At 40.8% G+C, this 20,606-nt stretch overlaps 1 protein-coding gene across 2 annotated transcripts in view; it reads right to left on the bottom strand.

Moving 5' to 3' along the window:
* Window positions 1–387: 387 nt before the first annotated feature.
* PDCD6IP (programmed cell death 6 interacting protein) overlaps window positions 388–20,606 on the bottom strand; it is a 59,053-nt gene continuing 38,834 nt past the window's right edge. For both annotated transcript variants that reach the window (XM_037148176.2, XM_037148177.2), the window contains exons 11-18: window positions 20,060–20,171; window positions 19,028–19,197; window positions 12,991–13,239; window positions 12,514–12,648; window positions 11,356–11,450; window positions 5,816–5,939; window positions 4,678–4,865; window positions 388–3,903 (exon numbers count right to left, since the gene is read on the bottom strand). In XM_037148176.2, coding sequence (XP_037004071.2) covers window positions 3,729–3,903; window positions 4,678–4,865; window positions 5,816–5,939; window positions 11,356–11,450; window positions 12,514–12,648; window positions 12,991–13,239; window positions 19,028–19,197; window positions 20,060–20,171 — 1,248 coding nt within the window. In that variant the 3' untranslated portion in view covers window positions 388–3,728. The remainder of the gene's footprint in view (window positions 3,904–4,677; window positions 4,866–5,815; window positions 5,940–11,355; window positions 11,451–12,513; window positions 12,649–12,990; window positions 13,240–19,027; window positions 19,198–20,059; window positions 20,172–20,606) is intronic.

The raw sequence follows: 20,606 nt of genomic DNA, 5'->3' as shown, positions 1-20,606 counted from the left end.
ATAATAAAACAGTTGCATCTGACCTTAACACATGGGAGAACTCGTTAGAAAATAGAAATGTTTTCAAAGATGAACACATTTTACCACCCTCCTCCGCTGAACAACCGAGTAACATAATCTTGCCAAACACTTCCAAAATTAACCCGAAAAATGACACTTGAAGACATTACCCATCTGAGAGAACTGGGGCAAATCACAAGCAGTGAAAATATGATCCATCCACGACAAATCACGTAATTGACAACACTAACACATGGTCTTCCTCTTACAGTCTCACGCATTCAGTCCCAATGGGCATTTCTTATGTCCCAACCCAGTTTGTCGAAGAAATTACAGAAGCAATAAAGCTGAAGGACAAGCACTTTAAATAAGAATTCATACTCCAAGGAAGTAAGAATCTTTCAACTTTTATTTCCAGGATACATTCATCTGGAACCTTTTAATGTCTTTACAATTTTCCCCCTAAGAGAAATGAATACAGTAAAAATATAATCCAACTACCAGCAATGTTTTTAACCCAGAAAAAAATCTAAAATCTCTGGTGTGATAGATAATATAGGATTTTTTTAAAAATATAAACTTCATACCAGAAATAAAGCCTGAATATTCTCTTTTTCTTTAAAAATAGAATTTTTCCTTCTTTTCTCTCCATGTAAATCTTATAGTCATCATTTAGTTCTAAAGTCTACTTTTAAGCTAATTACAACACTACAGTGCTGTTGTCTTCTGGCCCCACTTTGTATCCTGTTCTGTGAATCAACTGAGAGTTTAAAGTGTTCAACAACAACAACAAAAAAGAGAGATGCAACTAGGTTTAACAGCAAGATTCTTCAAGATACACTGATCTTTTTAAAAAACCATTAGCAAACTAAAACCTACTTCACAGGTTGCATTTTACAAAGCGCTTCTGCAAACAGTAAAGCTCTAATGGAAGACTTTTTAAAAAATCTGTGTTGGACTAGAAAAGCTGCTGACTGGGGTAGAATGTCAAGGACGGAAGGCTGGGAAATCGTGTTCTTTGTTCTGTAACTATTTAGATTTGGGGAGAAAGAGATTACAAATTGCAAAGGGAGGGTATGGGTACACGGATATCTCGCAAAGACTGAATGCTTTGCAGTGACAGATAAGTGTTTTTCTTAACTGAGAATAAAGACCAAAGGGCGGAGGAGTAGCCCAATACTTTACACCAGACTGAGAAGTCAGACCATCTGTCTCCAACTAGGAAAAAGAAGAGAAGTTAGTGTTCACCCGACTTCTGAGTAGCTCTTCATGCAGAGCTTCATTACTTAAAGTAAAATCCATTTTAAAACAGTATTCCAAACTCTAACGTAAATGGTCTGGGAATGGTTTCCTTTCTCTAGGATAGGATGATAATCAAAAAAACCTAATTATAAACATAGGTACAGCACACCTGAACCAAGTGACACTCTCCTACCTCTAAAACCACCGCATTATCCAGAAAGAACAACTTTGTAGGGTGTTTTGTAAAATACTGAATGTTAAGCAAAGGATAAAAAAAGCTTGATAAAAATAATCCCAGTGAAGGCTTCATTGTTTGCTAGAATGCAGAACAGACGTAAGTGCAACTTCTCCCCATGAGCCATCACAGTGGAATTAGGCCTGCAGGAACTCGGCCATCTGCCCCTAGACACGGATGGATGGCTGCCCGAAAGCATCCTCAGTTACCTAAAGGGGGAACAAACGGGTAAGAGGGAATGGGTGTGGCACTGAGGACAGACTGGACAGATGGGAGGGAGGGAGAGTGCGGGAAGAGGCTGCCTGCGGAGGCCAGGGAGCCGCGCTTCCTAGAACTTCAGTGGCTCTCAGGGAGCAGGCCTAGCTCAGCACAGGAAATGGGCTAAATGCCTTGTAACTTCTCCTTTGGCCCTCAATGCACTTACCCTCCTCTCTAGTGGATCTTTCCCCAAGAGAATATTCAGGCCAATTTTGTCTTTGTTTTTTCTGCATTAGTAGGAGTTATAAACTAGCAGTTTGGAATACCCCTATCACTGAGTATCTTAGGTTGGTATATGATAGCTTGAGTAATAAGAATGCAGAACTTAAATGGCATTTACACAAGAGTCAAACAAGCCTTTGTCATACTTTTGATGATTCCACATTAATAAAACTTAGCTTTGATAGGTAAAAAACTATTTTTTGCCAAGGTTTTAACTATTGGACTTTTAACCAGTTGCAATATTCCATGTAAAGGTCATTCATATTGCAGTAACACGCCTTCATGTTTTCTACATACAACAAAGTACGATTTTTAAAAAATACACACGTATTTTAAAACAAATCCACTTCTTTTTACAATCATACCTTCAGTCCAACATTTGAAATATAAACCCAAACTGTCAGTGAAAACAACTGTGGACCAAGTGACAGTATCATTTAAATGAAACAATGCAAGAAAAAGTCAGCGTTAAAACTTAAAACAGAAACACAAACGGATTCACCAGAAAACCGCTCACATGCCCAGTGTGTTCAGAAGCGCACCCCACACAGAACAGACCCCACTGTGACATCGAACGACTCGCTCCTTCCTCATTTCCTCATTCCGCGAAGCACGTCTGATTTTACCGAGGTCTGCACAGTGATCGCTACCCTGACAGCAGAGACTAGTACTAAACACGCAGCCTACTCCACAACTGGCACGTGCCCCCAACAACTGCTCTCTGTGCTCCCTGATACAGAAAACAGTCCAATCTGTAGGAGCATAAAAATAAAAGGGCTTATTAAATCTATTCATGTACATTGCACATTAAATGTTACTAAGTTAAGACAGTAAGGTGGAAAAAAAGAGAAGGGTACAGTAAATTTTCTTTAAACAATCCCATTATACTAGACAGTACTGTCAAAAATGTGTTTTAACCAGGTTATTAAAAAAATTAATTACCAGAACGGTACCAATTTCTTGGAGAAACTAATAAAACATTAAATATACATGATTATTTGTATATTTTTTGAAGCATCTTTGGTACCAATTGTGTTCCTTCCACATCATAGAACTTTTTAAAATTAACTTACTAATCAGCATATGAAAGATAAATTATGATACTATTCTTTTGGTTTTCCTATAAAATGTACTTGAACCTGACTGTTAACCTGCACTAATCATGCACTTAAACACAGTACCTGTTTAACTCACGTACATATAAAATGAAACTAATACCAGAAAGAAATTAAGACAGTAATGAGAATCAATGACAAAACATAACAATAACAACTGTTCTTAAGTAATTTATTTTTAAATTATAAGATTACAATGCTTTGATTATGCAAAATAGCATAATGGAAATTAAACCAAATCAATAAACCAAAAAAGAAAGAAAACTTGGTTTACTTGAATATCAGTACTTAAACCACCCTAAGTATCTGACATCCCGATCACATCTCATGTAGACGTAGGTATAATCATTTCAAAGGTTCATCTGTGGGTTTAATTTCTCATTTCCAACTTTTGTGAACTGGAATATAACTTATCTCAAGCCCCATTATGCCTAATGGTGTTCACACTGCACCGGCAGCGAGCCTCCCGTGTGCAGTCGAGTGTGGTGTGGGACACTGAACGGCTTCCAGTGTCTGGCCGCAGACCAACACCGTACACTGCGTTCAGTACAGCAGAGTGCGTTTTATTACCCGGAGCGCGGAGTTTAGTACACTTATTGCAGGACTGGCATTTCCTTCCCTTCTCACTGAGCCAGCTGAGCGTCTGGGCTGACAGATTACTGCTGCGGGTAGTAGGACTGCTGTGGGGGCTGAGGGAAGGGGTATGAAGGCTGCGGGGGTCCGGGGTACGGAGCCTGTCCAGGGCTCTGATGATACAGTGGTGGGTATGGCATGTTGAACTGGCCGTACGCGTAAGGGTTATAGCCCATGGGCATGGGCATTTGGCAATACCTGACGGGAAGAAGGAGACAGAAGAGCTGGATCGGTAAATCACGCACGAAAACGATGAAACATGTCACAGTTACTCTAAAACCCAGTTTTTTCAAGAAAGCATTAGACTCCATTTCTCAGTCTATCAGAGAACCATGGGGAAAAAAATAGCTTGTTCAAGGTACCTGTTAGAGAAAAGTGTTCCTAATCCTGGTATTAACTGGCATAAAAGAATAACAAGTTCACTGCAATGCACATAAATTTACTGATTAAAAAGTCCTAATAATGAGAAGACACAATGGACTTAGTAAAGTTCGAAACACACCTAAAACACAGTCAAATGCCTTGATTTTTAAGATTAACAAATTATCACAAAGTTTTGATCTTTAAAAAAGTACATTCCATAACTGCATAAATTTCTGCTCAACAGTTTATCAAAATGCCAAGATTTCAAAGTACAGGTTGGTGAGTAAGACCGTATCACTCTTGCTTATGCTAAGCTCAAAAAAGACACCTTGTTTACCATCTAAATAAACAAGATCAAAAAAATACATGTGAATCCCAGATTTATGTAATATAAACCCAGTATGAAAAAACTAAAAACATATAATGCTTAGGAAAAGGCTCTCCAACTGCTCAAATGACTGCAGCATCGTTTCTACTTGTGTACGAGCTGACAGTGCAGCTTATTCTCCCACGACACACCCGTGCGGAGGAGCCCCAGCCCTGTTTGTAAACGGTCGGCCAGAGCTAGAAGCGGAGCCGACTGTGGTACACACGAAGTTTCAGCCTCACCCGGGATAGCCTGGATAGGTGGGGTAGGGGGGCCCCTGGGCCTGCGGGAGCGGGGCTGAACCAGGAGTCGGCGGTGGAGCCGGCGCAGCAGTTCCGGTCCCCGCCGGGGCCGAGGCCGTCGCAGAGGCAGCTCGACTGGCTGGAAGCACAGGAGGTGGAGGCCGGGCTGGGGGCTGGGGCTTGGTCGTCTGTAAGAAGAAATCAGCACTGACTGCAAAATGTGTCATGTTTCTCTCAAACTGCTATCAAGTAAAATAAATGAGGGCATATGAGAAACTCTAGAATCCAACCAGATATACTTCTAATTCCTATTCTTAAATGTTGGCTTATTACTCTAGAAATGCACCATATTTGAGGAATAATTCTCCAGTTGTGGATTCTCCATACCCACTGCCCTTTTCCTCATCCCTCATATTTAATCATTTACTGTTCATTACAGCTCCCACCAAAGGTTTGACGTTTGAGGTGGAAGGAGCAGTTTATTCCTGTAATCTCGTCCTGGTCCCAACATGTTATGAAAATTTTCAAATACCAGGAAACTGAAAAGAACAGTATAATAAACATGTAAGTTCTAATATTCTCCTAATCACAATTCCACTTCACCCTACAAAAATTAACACATATTCCTGAATATCCTCAAGTATCTACTCCATTCAGGTTTCCCTATCAAAACAAAACAAAAGAAAACTCTTAAGGTGTTTTGATGAACCAAGATCCAATCAAGCTTCATGTACAGCTCCTGATTATTATGACTCTTTCTTTTTTTGTAATCTACAACATTCCCTCCACCTAATTTTCCTCTTTCTATGACATTCACTTTCAGGAAAAAAGCCAAGCCAGGTGCCCCACAAAATGTCCCAATTCTAGATTTGACAACTGTTTCCTAAAGGCACAATGTAACTTCTTGTTTCAGCCCTGTATTTGCTACAAATGAAAGTTGATTCTAAAGACCTGGTTAGATTCAAGGTAAAGATTTTCTTCTGGCAAGAATTCTTCATTTTGCAAAACACTGAGCTGGTCACCTGCTGAAAATGGTGACACCAGATTTCCCCAATGGAAATTCTGTTTCACCCTTTATAGCAGCCAGCGAGCTGTCACTAGGGCGAAACTTCCACTTTCAAATTGTGTGCTTACTGACCGCCATGGTCCTTGGTGCTGGAGTCGGGGGCGTGGGGGCATGTCCCCCGGCCGGAGAGGACTGATACGCAGGTGTAGGAATTGAAGGAGCACTAGGTTCTCTGGCAATGCTCTGCTGCAAGTCCCTTATTAAAGACAAAAGTGTTCAAAATTAACACAACATAAGAAAACCCATAAAATACCAGGTGTTTTTTCCCCCTCATACATGAAACACTGAAAATAATGATTGTATTTTAAAATACCCTACATTTCTGATCTTAACTAGAACTAGCTTAAATCTTCTTTCTCTCTACTATTTAATAAAATGGAGTTAGTTCTTAGTACTTCTGAAGTGTAGGAAAAAGGTAAACATTTCCAGAGACCACAGTCATGGCTACAGAGTGAAGAACATGTCAACCCGGGCAAGGGCCCTGAAAGACAACCCACTCCTAAGAGGTCACCCCCCTGGAGGAGAAACGGAACTCCTAACACAGGGACCTGTCTCAAAGTGACCAGAAAATACAACTGCTCACTGTCACTGTATCTGTGTTTGTAGAAACCAAAACAGGTGAAAAAGCTAACCTACTCAAACCGTTTTGTAAACTTCTAAACACTATCTAAAGCTATTTTTTTAAATGTGGCACTGCAATATTTCATGGTAAAAAACACTTCAGTATCTACTACTAAAGAGTTCTTAAAAGACATATTGTTGGAAAGACCATTAAAATACAGTATTAAAAACCAGGAAAATCTCCTCTAACAATAAATTGAAACCCATCCCAAAAGTCTCACTTAACAAAACAGGAGTGCTGTAAGTGAAAATTATACACCAGATATCTAAGATTTAGTACAGGGAAGGGAAGGAGTAAAATACCTCCTTCATCATTTTTGCACTGACTACATTCTGAAATGATACTACTGTGGATATACTGGGTTAAATATTACTGAACTTTATTTCTCCTGCTTCTCTTAGCTTTTCTAATGTGACTACAGAAACCAAATGCTGTTACGGGACTGCACAGCATTCCACCCTACATACATGTGCAGCTTCATTTTACTAACCCCAGACATCTGATTCCTTTCTATTCTGTTATTGTGGCCAGTAATACTGGACAGCTGTGTCTTAGAACACTCAGGCCCACACTATTCACAGTACAATAGCCCCAAACTACAAAGTACTCAAATAGTAACACTGCAGATAAACAAACGTGTAGTATATTCACACAATGAAATATACAAAGAAACATCGCACAGATGAATCTCACAAAAAGAATGTCGACTTCTGAAAGCCGTCATAAAAAAGCACACATGACTCCATTCTACAGGGAAAAACAGGAGAAACCAGTGTTTTCCTCCACAGCCAAGACAGTGGCTGCCACGGGGGAAGCAGGTGCTGACCAGGGGACTCATGAGCTGTGCTTCTGGGGCGCCTGAAAGTGCTCCTCGCATGGATGTATTCGGTTTGAGAGAATTCAACAAGATGTATTTATCTATGCATACTTTTCTTATGCTCTTATTTTACATTCAACGAAAATGTTTTAAAGAATGTAGGCCCTGTCAACAGTGGCTTTAACAAAGTAAACTCGGATTTTTATGACGTCTGTGGGCCTATTTCCCCGCCATTCATTCACCTTCCAACCACTTGACAACTTACATCAGTCTCACTGATAATAAATTTCAAATGTTTTTCCCAGTTTGTTACATTTTTTTAAATCCTCACCTCACGTCATTTTCATTTGCTTTTTTAGAGAGAAAGAGAAGGGGAAAAGGAAGGGAGAAAGAGACCATCGGTGCGAGAGAAGCATCGACTGGCTGCCTCCTCACACACCCAGACCAGGCTCCGGGCCGGAACCAGGGTCCTACGCGCCCACTCCCGGACCAAAGATGACCCTGACACCCAGGGTCCTACGCGCCCACTCCCGGACCAAGGATGACCCCGAAACCTAGGCATGTGCCCTGACCGGGAATCAAACCCGTAAACTTTCAGCTACAGGACGACGTTCCAACCGCTGAGCCACAACGGCCAGGGCCCCAATTTGTTACATTTTGACTCTGCCTACCATGCTATGATTAACTTATCCCTTTTTTTAATGGCTTCTGCATTTTAAGTCAGAGTTGACAAAAGACTTCCCATTTCAGCTTTATTAAGGAATGCCTCCATATTCTCTTTTAGACTTTACATTTCATTTTACACATTCAAGTCTGATCAACTTGAAGTATGTTCATGTATAAAAATAAAAGTTTTCTAAATGGCTAGGCAGTTGTCTCTACCTTAATCCGATTGTTTAAGAGCATTTTTACACTGAATTCGCATACGCATTTGAATCGATTTCTATTTTCTATTGTTTTGGGGCTGTCTACACATGTACCAACTGTGTTTTATGAGACAATATTACATATTTTAATATCTGGTAGAATTAGTTTCCCCTTATTATTCTTTTATTCAATTTTCCCGGCTAACCTTTGTTTTTCTACTTAAGCTTTAGAATCCACTTGTCTAGTTTCAAATGATAACCTGTTAATTTTTTTAATTAAAAATATTATTTTTTATTTTTAAAGAAAGGGAGAGAGAGAAACATCAGCATGTGCCTGCCTCTCATGCCCTCCCTCCTGGGGACCTGGCCCCCAACGCAGGCATGTGCCCTGACTGGGAATCGAACCAGCAACCCTTTGGTTCATAGGCCAGCACGAAATCCACTAAACCATACCAGCCAGGCCTTTTTATTTTTAAGCAAAATAATGTCAAGCTCTGGCTGGTGTAGCTCAGTGGATTGAGCACTGGCCTGCAAACCAAAGGATCATGGTTCAATTCCCAGTCAGGGCACATGCCTGGGTTGCAGGCCAGTTCCCAGCAGGGGACGGACAAGAGGCAACCATGCATTGATATATCTCTCCCTCTCTCCTTCCCTTCCCCTCTAAAGATAAATAATAATAAAAATCTTTAAAAAAGCACTAAGGTATCATATAAAAATAACGTCAAATGCCTAAGTGTACTTAGAGCTAACATCTTTATGAATCTGAGGCATCCATCCTATCCAAGAATATTGTATGTCTTTCACCTTGCTCAAGTCTTACATGTCCTTGAATAGTGCTTAAAAGTTTTCATTCTACAGATCTCATGTATTTTACCATTTTGTTGTTATTACAAGTAGGGTCTTTTCCTCCGTTACATTTTCCATATGTCTATTTATATGAAAGTTTTTGATTTCTACACACTTTTTTATGATCAACTACATTGAGTAATAATTCATTATTTGCAGTTTGGGGGACTGAATCTCTTGTGTTTGCAAGTTGCACAATCACAAAAATCTGTAAGCAGTGATGGTTTTACCTCCTCGCTTCCAATTTTCCTGTTTATGACATCTTCCTCTTATCTAAATGTGCCTGCTGGTACTGCCGATACATTACTAAATAACAGTGCTGGCGGGCATCTGTGGTCTTTTCCTGGCTGTATGGGGAATGTTCCCAGTGATTCTCCATTAACCATGATGCTGAGTTTCGTGCAACAAACACATGCATGTATTTTTTTCATATGGAGGAAGCAGCCACCTACTCCCATTTTATTTAGTACCAGAATAATTATTTTCTCAGTGCTTTTTCTTCATCTATGAAGAGACTCCTCTTCTCCTTAGATTGAGAAATGCTGATCCAATCATTTCATTACTGGAATAACTGCCCCGCTTCCCCTTGCTAATGGTTCTTTTTTAACTTACTGCTGCATATCAAATGGCATTTTATTTAGGACTTTTATGTCCATATTCATAAATGAAATTGTCCTGAAGACTGTGTTCTGTTTTCATCTTTGTTGGCTTTTCTTAACAATAAGACTAATTTACAGGGAGGTTTTTTTTAAAGCTCTGGAACCTAGTAAAAAAGCATTCTAATTGTTTGCTTTTTAAAGGTTAACCAGAAATACTCTCTACAATCAAGTGGCCCTGCTCCCTCTTAGGAGTGGAGTGAGGGAGCTCCATGATGACTTCTCCCATCTCTTCTGTGGACAGCTGTTGAACCAGGGGCAGATGGTGAACAGCGTGCGGCTGGCTTGGAGCTCAAGAAAGGCTCGTGAGTACAACCGACTCTGAGGTCTGCGTGATCGTCACCGATGAACACAGGGCTTTGCACACCCCTGAATGACAGTTTGGCTCATGTCCACTTTCCTGTAGTCCCCACACCAATCACACCACTCTCCCCGGTGCTGCCCACCTAAACTATTTTACCTTTTTATGAACTACTTATGTTTTCGTCTGACTACATAAAGGATCCTGCCATTATTTTAAGGCTAATGATTCATATACCTTTGTACTGGCTGGCAGTTCTTGTTAACTTTTTCCAACCATAAGATATAGCCTTTCAACAAGCTTGTACTTACTTTAAGAACAAGTTCTTGAGCATTATCATTAAATATTTGTTTTATTCGCTGTTCTGGTTTTTCCGTTATGAGGAAAATTCAGTCTTGCATGTACCAGATTTTTTTTTAATTTTTAAAAAATACTTTATTTATTCATTTTTAGAGAGAGGGGAAGGGAACGAGAAAGAGTGGGAGAGAAACATCAGTGTGTGGTTGCCTCCCATGTGTCCCCTACTGGGGACCGGGCCCACAACCCAGGCATGTGCCCTGAACTGGGAATCGAACCGGCGACCCTTTGCTTCACAGGCCCGCGCTCAATCCACTGAGCTACACCAGCCAGGGCCAGGTTTCCTTGACCTGTCTCTGACTCTTTAAATCCCACCTTCACTTTGGTTTCCTTGTCCTTTGATTCTCTCACTGCGACTCTCGGCGACCCGTGTCTTCTTCACTGCCCGCGGTCCCCTCTGACGCCCCTCCCCACTTCACCTTAGACCTGTGATGGTTCTGTTCCTCTTCTTCCTTCATGAATCCTGACACCACATGTTATCCCCTCCTGTTTACTTAACATCTTGAGTTCTGGCGTTTGTTTTTGGTGTGCCTTAGAAACACTGCTTCCTAACCCTTTTTAAAAAAAAATGTCACAGTGAAATCTCAGCTCAGAATGTTCATCTGTCCTGTGACAATATTATTCTGGTGAATGGCCTTCATCTGTTGAATTTTGTTAAATATTTTCCGTTTTTTCACCTTAATAAATATAAAGCCTCTTCCTATCAACCCCCTACTGATTACTCAACATGGAATGAGTCCTATGTTACTGGACCAGCTTTCCCAGCAGTCTCCTTCAGAAAGCGATTTCGCTGATGAGCTATTCACCCTGTCTTCCCATGTTCTGCACCTCTAGCTTATGGAAGGAACCTATTTGCTACCACAAGGTAAATTGCTTATGTCACCGGCATTTCCTGAGATCTGCCACCCTGAGCTGCTTTATTATTGTGGACATCACTGTTCTTCTTACATCTAGAGTTTCTGCTCCGTTTTATCCTTTTGGGCCTGGATCATGTAGCTGCTTAGTTGTTGTTTTATGAAATACCCAGGGAGAAAAGGAAATTGCTATCTCACACTGCCAAGTTTACCCCAAAAGTCTCCATGAAGTTTTGTTTGTTTTTTTTTAAGAAAAATACTTAAGTAGCATTTGACACAGAAAACAGGCTTACTTTAAGAGTTCGTCTCTTTCTGTCTTCCGTGCAAACACGATGTCACTACATTTGTTCTGGAACCTGACCAGGATTTCAGTCAGCTCGTTGTAAAACTATAAGCAAAGAACAAATATAACTAGTAAACCAGAACAATTTCTTAATTTGAGGAGATACATAATTTAAACGTCATTTGTCCATAGTTACAACTGATATTGTCTGCATGAGACGCTACTTCTTATACTACTTAATATTAAATAAGAGCTAGGACTCCTAAAAAAAATGAGAACTAATAATATCACATTTGGGGAACACTGTCACCAAACACTAGATGGCAAGCGTTAAAAGTCAGTCACTGAGTGAAGACGCCTGGCCTGTCTCGCTGGGGCACTAGGTCTGCACGTGCCCTTCAGAGACGCGGGCACCGCTGCAGGAGCCTTCAGAGGAGGCTGCAAAGGCTCTCTGGAGAGTTTTCTCAGCTTCTCCGTTTCAACAAAGCATCCTGAACAACACTAAAATAGTATTTTACTGCCCTGTTTGGAGGGGCTCTGCTGCATTTGCGCCCCCTCCTCAGATGCCTTTACGTGTTTCTGCTGTGTTTACAGCAGGACGACTTCATTCTGCGCTCACTGCGGAGCTGCACCACCGCAGGAGTGGTATTTCCGAAAAACCTGAAAATCACTTGTTCCCCCCAAAGCCAAGTAATTGATTAAAAAAAAAAAAACACAAGCATTTCCCTAAACTTTATTGAAGAATAAGTAATAAAACACTTAAAACATGTACAAGTCCACCATCACCCAAACCTTCAGCACAGAATGTAAAAGCCGTACCTATACCCACCTTCCCCTACAAAGATCAGCTCTGTTTCCCCATAATTCCTTCACACAGGTCGACTTTCCATCCCCCCAAAAGTGTGATTAGCTTTTATACCTCTGGGCTAATTCCTGCCACACCTAATGCCTAACTCCTTTCCTACCTGGGAAAACACACAATTCATCAAAGTTCCCACAAAATGTTGCCACTTCCATTAAGCTCTTATAACAAACCTCTCAGAGGCAAAGTCATTAAAGCTAACAAATCTGAGGCAAAAATAACTTGGTCCAACTGGAAAAAATATTAACTTCCCGAACAATATATTCACACCTACACTGGCTAGCTGTTGTTCCTTTATCCACATACCTTTGTACCCTCCTCCAGATTAGCTACAAGCTCAACAAAGTTGTCATATGCGGTGGCCAAATTCTTCAAAACTTCTTCTCTTAAGTTAGCTTCATTGTTAGATTGTTTCATTTTTGAAAATTCCTGGTGTGAGACCTTGTTTAAAAAAAGACTTACGTTATTTGCATTTATTTGTGAAACTAACACAGCTCCTAACGTTTTTATTGATACTTTCCCAACTATGAAAATCATATGATTACATGCAGGAATTACTAGAAATTTACCTAGTATTTCTTTTTGGATAGCGCAATGCTTTAAATCTTTCCTTCAGTAAAAATATCACAAAGTCAGTGCATGTCAAAACAATAATAATTACAGATTTCTATTAATACTAACACTTGAAAGAAAGACAATCCTAAATGAACACAGGTTTAAACCAGGCTTGCCCCTTCTTTAGTTTTTTAAAACATGTATCTTATTGAAGTGTATCATCGTCACCTGAATATTCTGAAGAAGCCCTTCTTGTTTCTTCAGAGACTCCTGGACTTGAGTCTTAAGGCCCCCATAGACCCGATCCAGCTCGGTAACAGAGAGCGCCTCCTCGTTTATCACACCGTCTTGGGCCAGGGCAGTCAAAAATTTGCTCGTCATGTCAAAGTTCACTGACTTCAGGTCACTCTCGAGACCCTCTCTTTCCTTTTTGACCTCATCAAGATTTGCCAACAAGGATTTTAATACGTTTACAACCTTAAAAAAAAAAAAAAAAAAACACTTTAGTTTCCTTGTCCAAAAAAACCAGAAGCCAATTTCAAAAAAAGATTTATAGACGAAGGTTCAACAAAGGCACGTCCGGGGTCAGGAAGGGGTGACCTCTCAGAGCACCAGGCACAGACTGCCCCTCGGACTGACGTAGCCGCAGACGCCGCACCTCTGCGGGGCTCAGATCGCAGCAGCAGCAGCAGCAGGAGCACCACCGACAAGAGCGACAATGTGCTGAACAGCCAGTGTGTATCGGCACGGACCTAAACACTTGAGAAACATAATTTAATGTTCCCCAGGTGAAGAAAGTGAGTCTCCGAAAACTGATGCAATGCGCCCAAGGCTGCACAAATACGAAGGAGCAGAGGTGAAATTTGAGACCTGAGCCCGCCTAACTCCAAAACCAACCTCTCATCCCTTCTACACGGTACTGCCTACCTCTCACGAGGTATGTGAAAGTGAATTCTGACAAGTAAATACCCTGTTTTGCCAACAGAAAAACTGAGAAATAGAGACGTGGAGAGTCATGGAGACAACACAGATGCATACGGAGAGGGCTCACTAGACAGGAAAAGATAAAGTATAAACTGTTTTCCTCATGTACTAGGAGAGAAAGCAGGTTCTTACACATCTGTCTCTTCGTTTCATTAAGAATTTATCTCTTATTCAATGCAGGCATCTCTGACTGAACCCACATGACTCCAAACCAGCACTTCACAGTGTTACAGTGCCCACGGGCCCTCTTCCACTCGCATCTCTTCACACTCCCGCTGGGACCACCAAGGACAGCACCAATCCCAACCCCCTCCCAGCATGCCCCAGTGACCCCCTCCCAGCATGCCCCAGTGATGCCCATAAAAAGAAAGCTGAAGAAGAGTCGAAGGCAGTGGGGCGCATCCACGAACCCCGACATTCCTGTGAGCTTTCTTAACAGCAGCATTTGCACTCCGGTGGATTTCCTCACCAACTGCTTACTGACAGGAACTCCCATCCACTCCTCCTTTGGGAAAAGGAACCTGCTTTTGAGAAGACCAAGACCTGAGGGAAAATCTCAAGTTTCTTCTAAATTTAGCTGATCTTCCTTTGGGTCTCTGTTTACCAACCATATCTCCTAAGTGTGCTAATCTTAACATTCAGAGTCAATTAAAAAAAGAAATAAGAAAGAAAATGAGGTGCAGGAAGTAGAAAGAAATATTACTCCTGGAAGCCCAAGAAACACCCCATCACAGACATGCTAAACGGAAGGAGAGAATGAATCCTAACTGGACGGGCAGGACAAACTCTGGTTAAGGAATCCAGTGGAATGTGATGTCAGACGAGGCTGGATACAAGTCTGAGTTCCAAATAACTTCCAGGAAATGGAAAAAGGGTGCAGAAGAGCACATAAAACCTGCATTCTGATAAATAGAAATCAGTATATATGTGTGCAAGTGCACATTTTTTTTTTTTTTTGCAAAAAGAAAAGCACCAAGGATGAACCAGAAACTAGTGAATAAATTACTCACAGAAAGTGGGTGGGAACAAGATGGAACAACAAGGGATGAGATTTCTAGCACCTTTCGTATCACAAACATCTTTTCACATTCAAAATGAAAATTAAATCAAAACTTGAATACAGAAACAAATGAACTGTTCGTCAAAGTGAAACGTAATTACATAATAAAATATTTCAACTCTGACTATATTCCCTTTGTGGACTTAATGGACTTAGTTATTGTGTAACCAAGGGCAGTTTGCTACCTAGAAAACTCAATTTTCTCACCTGCAAAATGAGAATAATAATAGTACCTACCTCAGGAGTGTTGTGAAAACTAAAATAATCCATAAAAAGTACACAATGTAATTTCCAACAGAGTAAGTGTTCAATCATATTAGCCATTATTATTAACCGGTAGTTAGGTTTTATGGTTTAACTCTATATTTTGGCTACATCGTAGACTAAAGAAGTTAGGCATCTAAGCATTCAAACAGGGATAGAGAAGAAGATTAAGAATTAAAGTATCCTTTTTGCTAAATGATAACTATTTCTGTAATTATGTGACACATTTTGTACTGGGGGATGTAAGAGGATAAAAACTGTAAAGGGCTGCAACAGTGTTATCTGTTAGCATATTTAAACTGATAATGGAACCTCAACTATGACTTTGAAGACTTCCCCCTACAAATTCTATTTAGCTTTTTTTTCTATTTAGAAAAATAAGAAATGTCATTTTATTCCCTCTATAAGTTATGTCAAACAAAGGCTAGAAATAAAAACAGTGCTTGCTTCGGCAGCACATGTAGTACAAAAGGAAAAAAAACAGTCAGGTTAAATAAAACTAGGAGAAAAACAGGTATATGCAGAACTGGTTAAAAAATGGTCCAATTAAGTTGAGAGTTAGGAATACTGTAACTTGATCTTATACAGTATAGAGACTGGGATCTCCTCAACAAATAGTGAGCTACAACTGTGGTGACAATACCCCCACGTTAGCTAGGAAGCACTATGAGAAGGCAGACACGGGTCACATAATACAACTTCCTCTTCGGTGAAGAACTAACTGTACACAGGGCAGGAGAGTGATGTAGGAAGAGAACCCCATCAGGATTTTAAGAACCACACGTTGTAATACCAGCTATGTTATGAAGAAAAGCTAACTTCCTAACTTCTATGGTCATGAGTTTTCTAATCAGAATCATAAAAGAGGGACCAAAGAGCTATTTAATAAGTCTTGTGCCATAATGCTATGGTTCTAAGTCTCTGGAAAAAAAATGCCATTTGAAACAACCTATTTATAAATAAACTTTTAAACTGTTACATAGAGACAAAGATTCATTGTATGACAAACATCCTTTTCTCTAACTGTCAAATTTATAAATGTAACCATATTTCAGATACTGGCCTCATTTTAACAGAGTAAATAAAACAGAAAGAACGAATCAGACTGCTTCCACAAATGAAATACCAGAATAGCAAGAAAAGGAAACCACTGCCGAAATTTCTTATAAACCCTAGTTTACGACTTAATATGTTATCAAGCTAAAGGATACAGATAATAAGAATCCTGTGGTATTTACTTCTGTTTTATAAATCGCTCCAATTAGCTTTCAACTACAATCACATTCCTTTACCATGCTGGGGTGCCAGGGGTTATCAGTCAATCAAATACTTTTGAATCATTATGTGTTGGGTACTGTTCTAGGTGCTAAAATAGAGTTCTTCCCTTCATGGGAGGAAGAGCAGGGCAGAGAAGGGAAGAATTAAACAAATACACAATAATAGTCACATGGCACACAGAGTCTATTACAGAATAGAATCTCCTCCTCCTTCTCTATTAAAGGAGAAGCAGAAGCCAAGCAAAGGGAAGAATGTCTCCAACAGCAGGTAAAGTAAAAGTTAAAGTCCTGAGGCGTGAACAAGCTTAGCATGTTCAAAAGTGTGGGAGGGGGCAGTGCACACAATCTGGTCGAAGTGTAGTAAACAAAAAACAAAACGGAGAGGTGAGGTCCAGCAGAAAGGCAGGACAGAGACCCCTACAGCGCCTGCACTGCGCCTCTCAGAGCAGGGGCGGCCACGCTCCTCCTGGAAAGGACCAGACGCAAAGTGCCTTTGGCTCCACGAACCCGTCTCGGCTGCAGCTACGCAACCCGCCTTTGCAGTGTGAGCGCAGCCACAGACAAAAGAAACGAAGGAGCGTGGCTATGTCCCAACAAAAATTTACCTACAGACACTGACACTGGAATGTCATACAGTGTTCATGTGTCATGAAACGCTATTCTTCTGACTTGTTTGTAACCATTTAAAAATGTAAAATGGATCTTTGGTTCATGGGCCATACCAAAACAGGAAGTGGGCTGGATTTGGCCCACAGGCTCTAGTTTGCCTGTTTAGATTCAAAACTCTCCGTAGCATTTAACACCACCAAATAAATAAGAAATGCTCCGAATAAAATTTTCAACTTTACTGCTCAGACCCTGCCGTTTACTTTCAGAAAAGGCGGACATGAGGGTACCTCTACACAACACAACGGCAGCCACCTGGCCACACGTACTGAACACGGAGGCTAACCCAGAAGGGTCTTCTGTCTATGTTAAGGAGCACGGTGCCCAGCACAGTCCCTGGCTTCTAGGAGGCCCTCAGCTAATGTGCCAGGCGTCTCTGCACTTGTCCATGAACGATCTGTTACTAAAACCAAGAGTGAACGCTGTGTCTGCAGATCACCCATCAGTCTAGAAGGCACCTTGGTCTGAATCAGAAAAAGCACCCACTGGGAGGGCACGCGGCTGTGGACAGTGCCACTCTGCACCACCTCTGAGGAGGAGGAGATGTTGCCCAACCCCCATCACCCCAGAAAGACGCAACACTGTCCGTGTAAGGGGGTGTCACCTTTCTGCAGGGAAGAGACCTTTCTTTGAGTGAGAGACCACATTCATGTAACTTTGATTATTGTTCATTATTGTTAATAAATTACTGTACCTAATTTACAGATTACACTTTACCACTGGTAACTTGTGTAGGAAAATATACAGTATATATAGGGTTCAGTTATTTTGGGTCTGAAGTCTCATTATCCCCCTTGGATAAGCAGGGACTGCTTCGCCCCATCGGGGCTTCCCCATCCGGACCCCCTTTAGAGATTCAGGTTCTGTGCACACTCAACTGTGCAGCCTTCTCTTAACTTCGGGGCTGGTCTCCACTGAACCCCTAGCAGCCCCTCTGGGCACACCTACTCACTCGATCCTTGGATCCTAGACATGCTCACTCTTTCTGTCTTTCTTTCTACTCTTCTCATAACATACCAACTTGTTAAGAAGTCTCGGAAGAGAGGGGCTCCGAAATGCTGGGATCTAAGTACCGTGTCATCTACGTCTTCCCAGCGTACTCTGTAGTTATGCTACCTAGGTCTCCTCCCAGTACTGCAGTTACCCTCTATGTCTGATCTTCAGCACTGGACCGTGATGAAGGGCGAAGGCTCTGTACGATCCCTTTGTGAATTTCTCCAAGTACCTAGCATAGTGCCCTACACAGATTAGATGTATGAGGATTGGATGAGTAAACACAAGAAATGCTTCTGTGAAAAGACAAATAAGAAACAACACTGACGAAGTCTGAGCCGAGAAAACTCATCTTGTTCAAGTTTTCAGCAGTATTTCTTGCCCTGTGGCTTATTTCCCTGTGTACTTCAGGGCCTCTGTCTTATCCTACTACCTCCCTCCTCAGGCACTAAATCACACTTGCACTTTCTCCTCTCTTTTAGGACTCTCCCAATCAGATGGCCACTATCGATTTTCTCCTTCCTGTCAACAAGAGAAAGGCCATAATGATGCTGCTGCCCGTTTACTGACATGTGCACTGTGTCACTGTTCCCTTCGGAGGCAGCCCCTGTGGAACACGGTGGGATGGGGGAAGGCAGTACAGAGTGACGTCAGGAACAAAGAACATGCGGTCAGGAGACCATCTAGCGAAAGCCGGTCCTTCCACTTCAGGAAATTTTCTCCCTCCTATATAACCTTAATTAAATACTGTGAACATATAGAGTATATAGAATATAGTACCCAGCTCACAAGAGGCATTCAATAAATGGAAATTATTATTACAGGCGAGTAATGATATCAGCATAATTATCTATTACTTGGTGTATATATCCTGCTACTTTAAATATAACAACCTCAATTAACATGTATATTCTTAAAAAGATGCCAATAGGAAAGAAATTGCCAATTTTCTGTTTGTAACAGCTTAAAAACACAGTTTTCGTAAACAGGTGACCAGCCACACCAAAATGCATCTTCTCACCTCGCTGCCCTGCATGGTCTTTGCCGGGTTGGCAGAAGGGATGGCGGCATTCAGCTCAGGCTCTGGCTTACACAAAAGTGCAATGGTGTCGCGGTGGGACTGGTAACGCTCTTTCACTTGTCCATCTGCTTGCACAGCTTTATCCAGAACTGCTCTGAAGTTGGCTCCCTCTGCAGGGAAAAGAAGGGTCTTGGAGTACAGCACTGATTTTAATGGTAACGTTCACAGGCTGATCATACTTTCAGTTCTGAGCTCCTCCTACACACCCCAATTTTTTGTACTTAAATTTCAGCATTTTGGAGCTCCTCTCTTAAGGAGCATCTGACTTATATCCCCCTTCCACAGGCCCCGATTTGCTAGGTAACAGAAACTCTGCTCCTATCCATCCTTGCATTTCTGTTTTTGAAAAACCAACCATAAAGCAAAAGCAAAAGCACAGTTATACCTGACAATACATCTGTGGTCACTGTTCACCAAATAAAAGGTAATTGACATAAATCTTCCCCCACAACTTGTAAGTATAGGAACAAATCATTCATCCCCTTGTTACAACTTATTTTAAAAGCATCCGCTCTCAAAGATCACTGGCTCAATTTGACTTAGAAACACCGAAGTTCTCAAAATAATAATTTGGCTTCAAATTAACTGTTAAAAATCATCTCTTACCTCCCAGTATTCAAGTAAAATAAAATTATAAAGCCAAGTAAAATGAAATTATAAAGCCATATATGTAATATGATCTTATTTATGTAAAATATGCACAGGCTGAAACAGGAAAGGAAGAGTTATAGGATCATTTTAACTTTCGCTTTACATCCTTCCGAAGAACCTGAACTTCTTGTAATAAACATGAATCACCTCTGTTACATTTTTTTACTTTACAATGAACCAAGGAACAAGACCTGGGTTTTCTTAACGGCGGCAACAGCTGCTGTAAAAACAAGTTTACAGTCGAGCCTAATTTAATCCAGCAAAAATAGGGATCCAAATTGCAAGCTTATTCATGTGAAAGTTATTCATGCACATTTTTACCTGCTCTTAAAGGCTTGTAGAGTTCATTGGATGCTGTCCTTTGCCAGCGTTCTTTGAATTTTGCTCTTAAATCATTGTCAGTTGCTTCCTCTTCATCCAACAATCTTAGTGACTTTCAAAAAGGAAGCAAAGCAAAAATGAGATATTTCTAGTGTAAAATTGTTTTTACTTTTTTAAATTATCATACTCACAGTATGTAAGGATTAGTGAGCTAGGACTATTCTTACTTTACTGGTTAGAATATAATAAATTGGTACAACAATTTTTGTTGCAAAATTCATGTTATACTGTATTTAACAAAAAGTCCTGTTAAATTAAGAAATAGGTGAGCCATTACCTTAAGTCGGTAAAATTTAAAAAGGAAGAACAACTAAGAGGTTATGTACAGTCACATACCAAGACAACTTTAAGCAAAAATAAAAATAAACAGAAAGCTTTGGACCTTAGAAGCCATACACAAAATAGAGAGAAAACGCATTAACTACACGGAAATAAAAGATTCAGACTTCCACCCCGACAACGCGCTGCAAAGTAACGTAAAAGACGC

This window comes from Artibeus jamaicensis, unplaced genomic scaffold (assembly GCF_021234435.1).
Source record: "Artibeus jamaicensis isolate MK-2021 breed Jamaican fruit bat unplaced genomic scaffold, CSHL_Jam_final contig_519, whole genome shotgun sequence".
Classification (NCBI taxonomy): Eukaryota; Metazoa; Chordata; class Mammalia; order Chiroptera; family Phyllostomidae; genus Artibeus; species Artibeus jamaicensis.
Note: the sequence above shows the minus strand (reverse complement) of the source record. Positions and strands in the feature narration are given on the sequence as shown.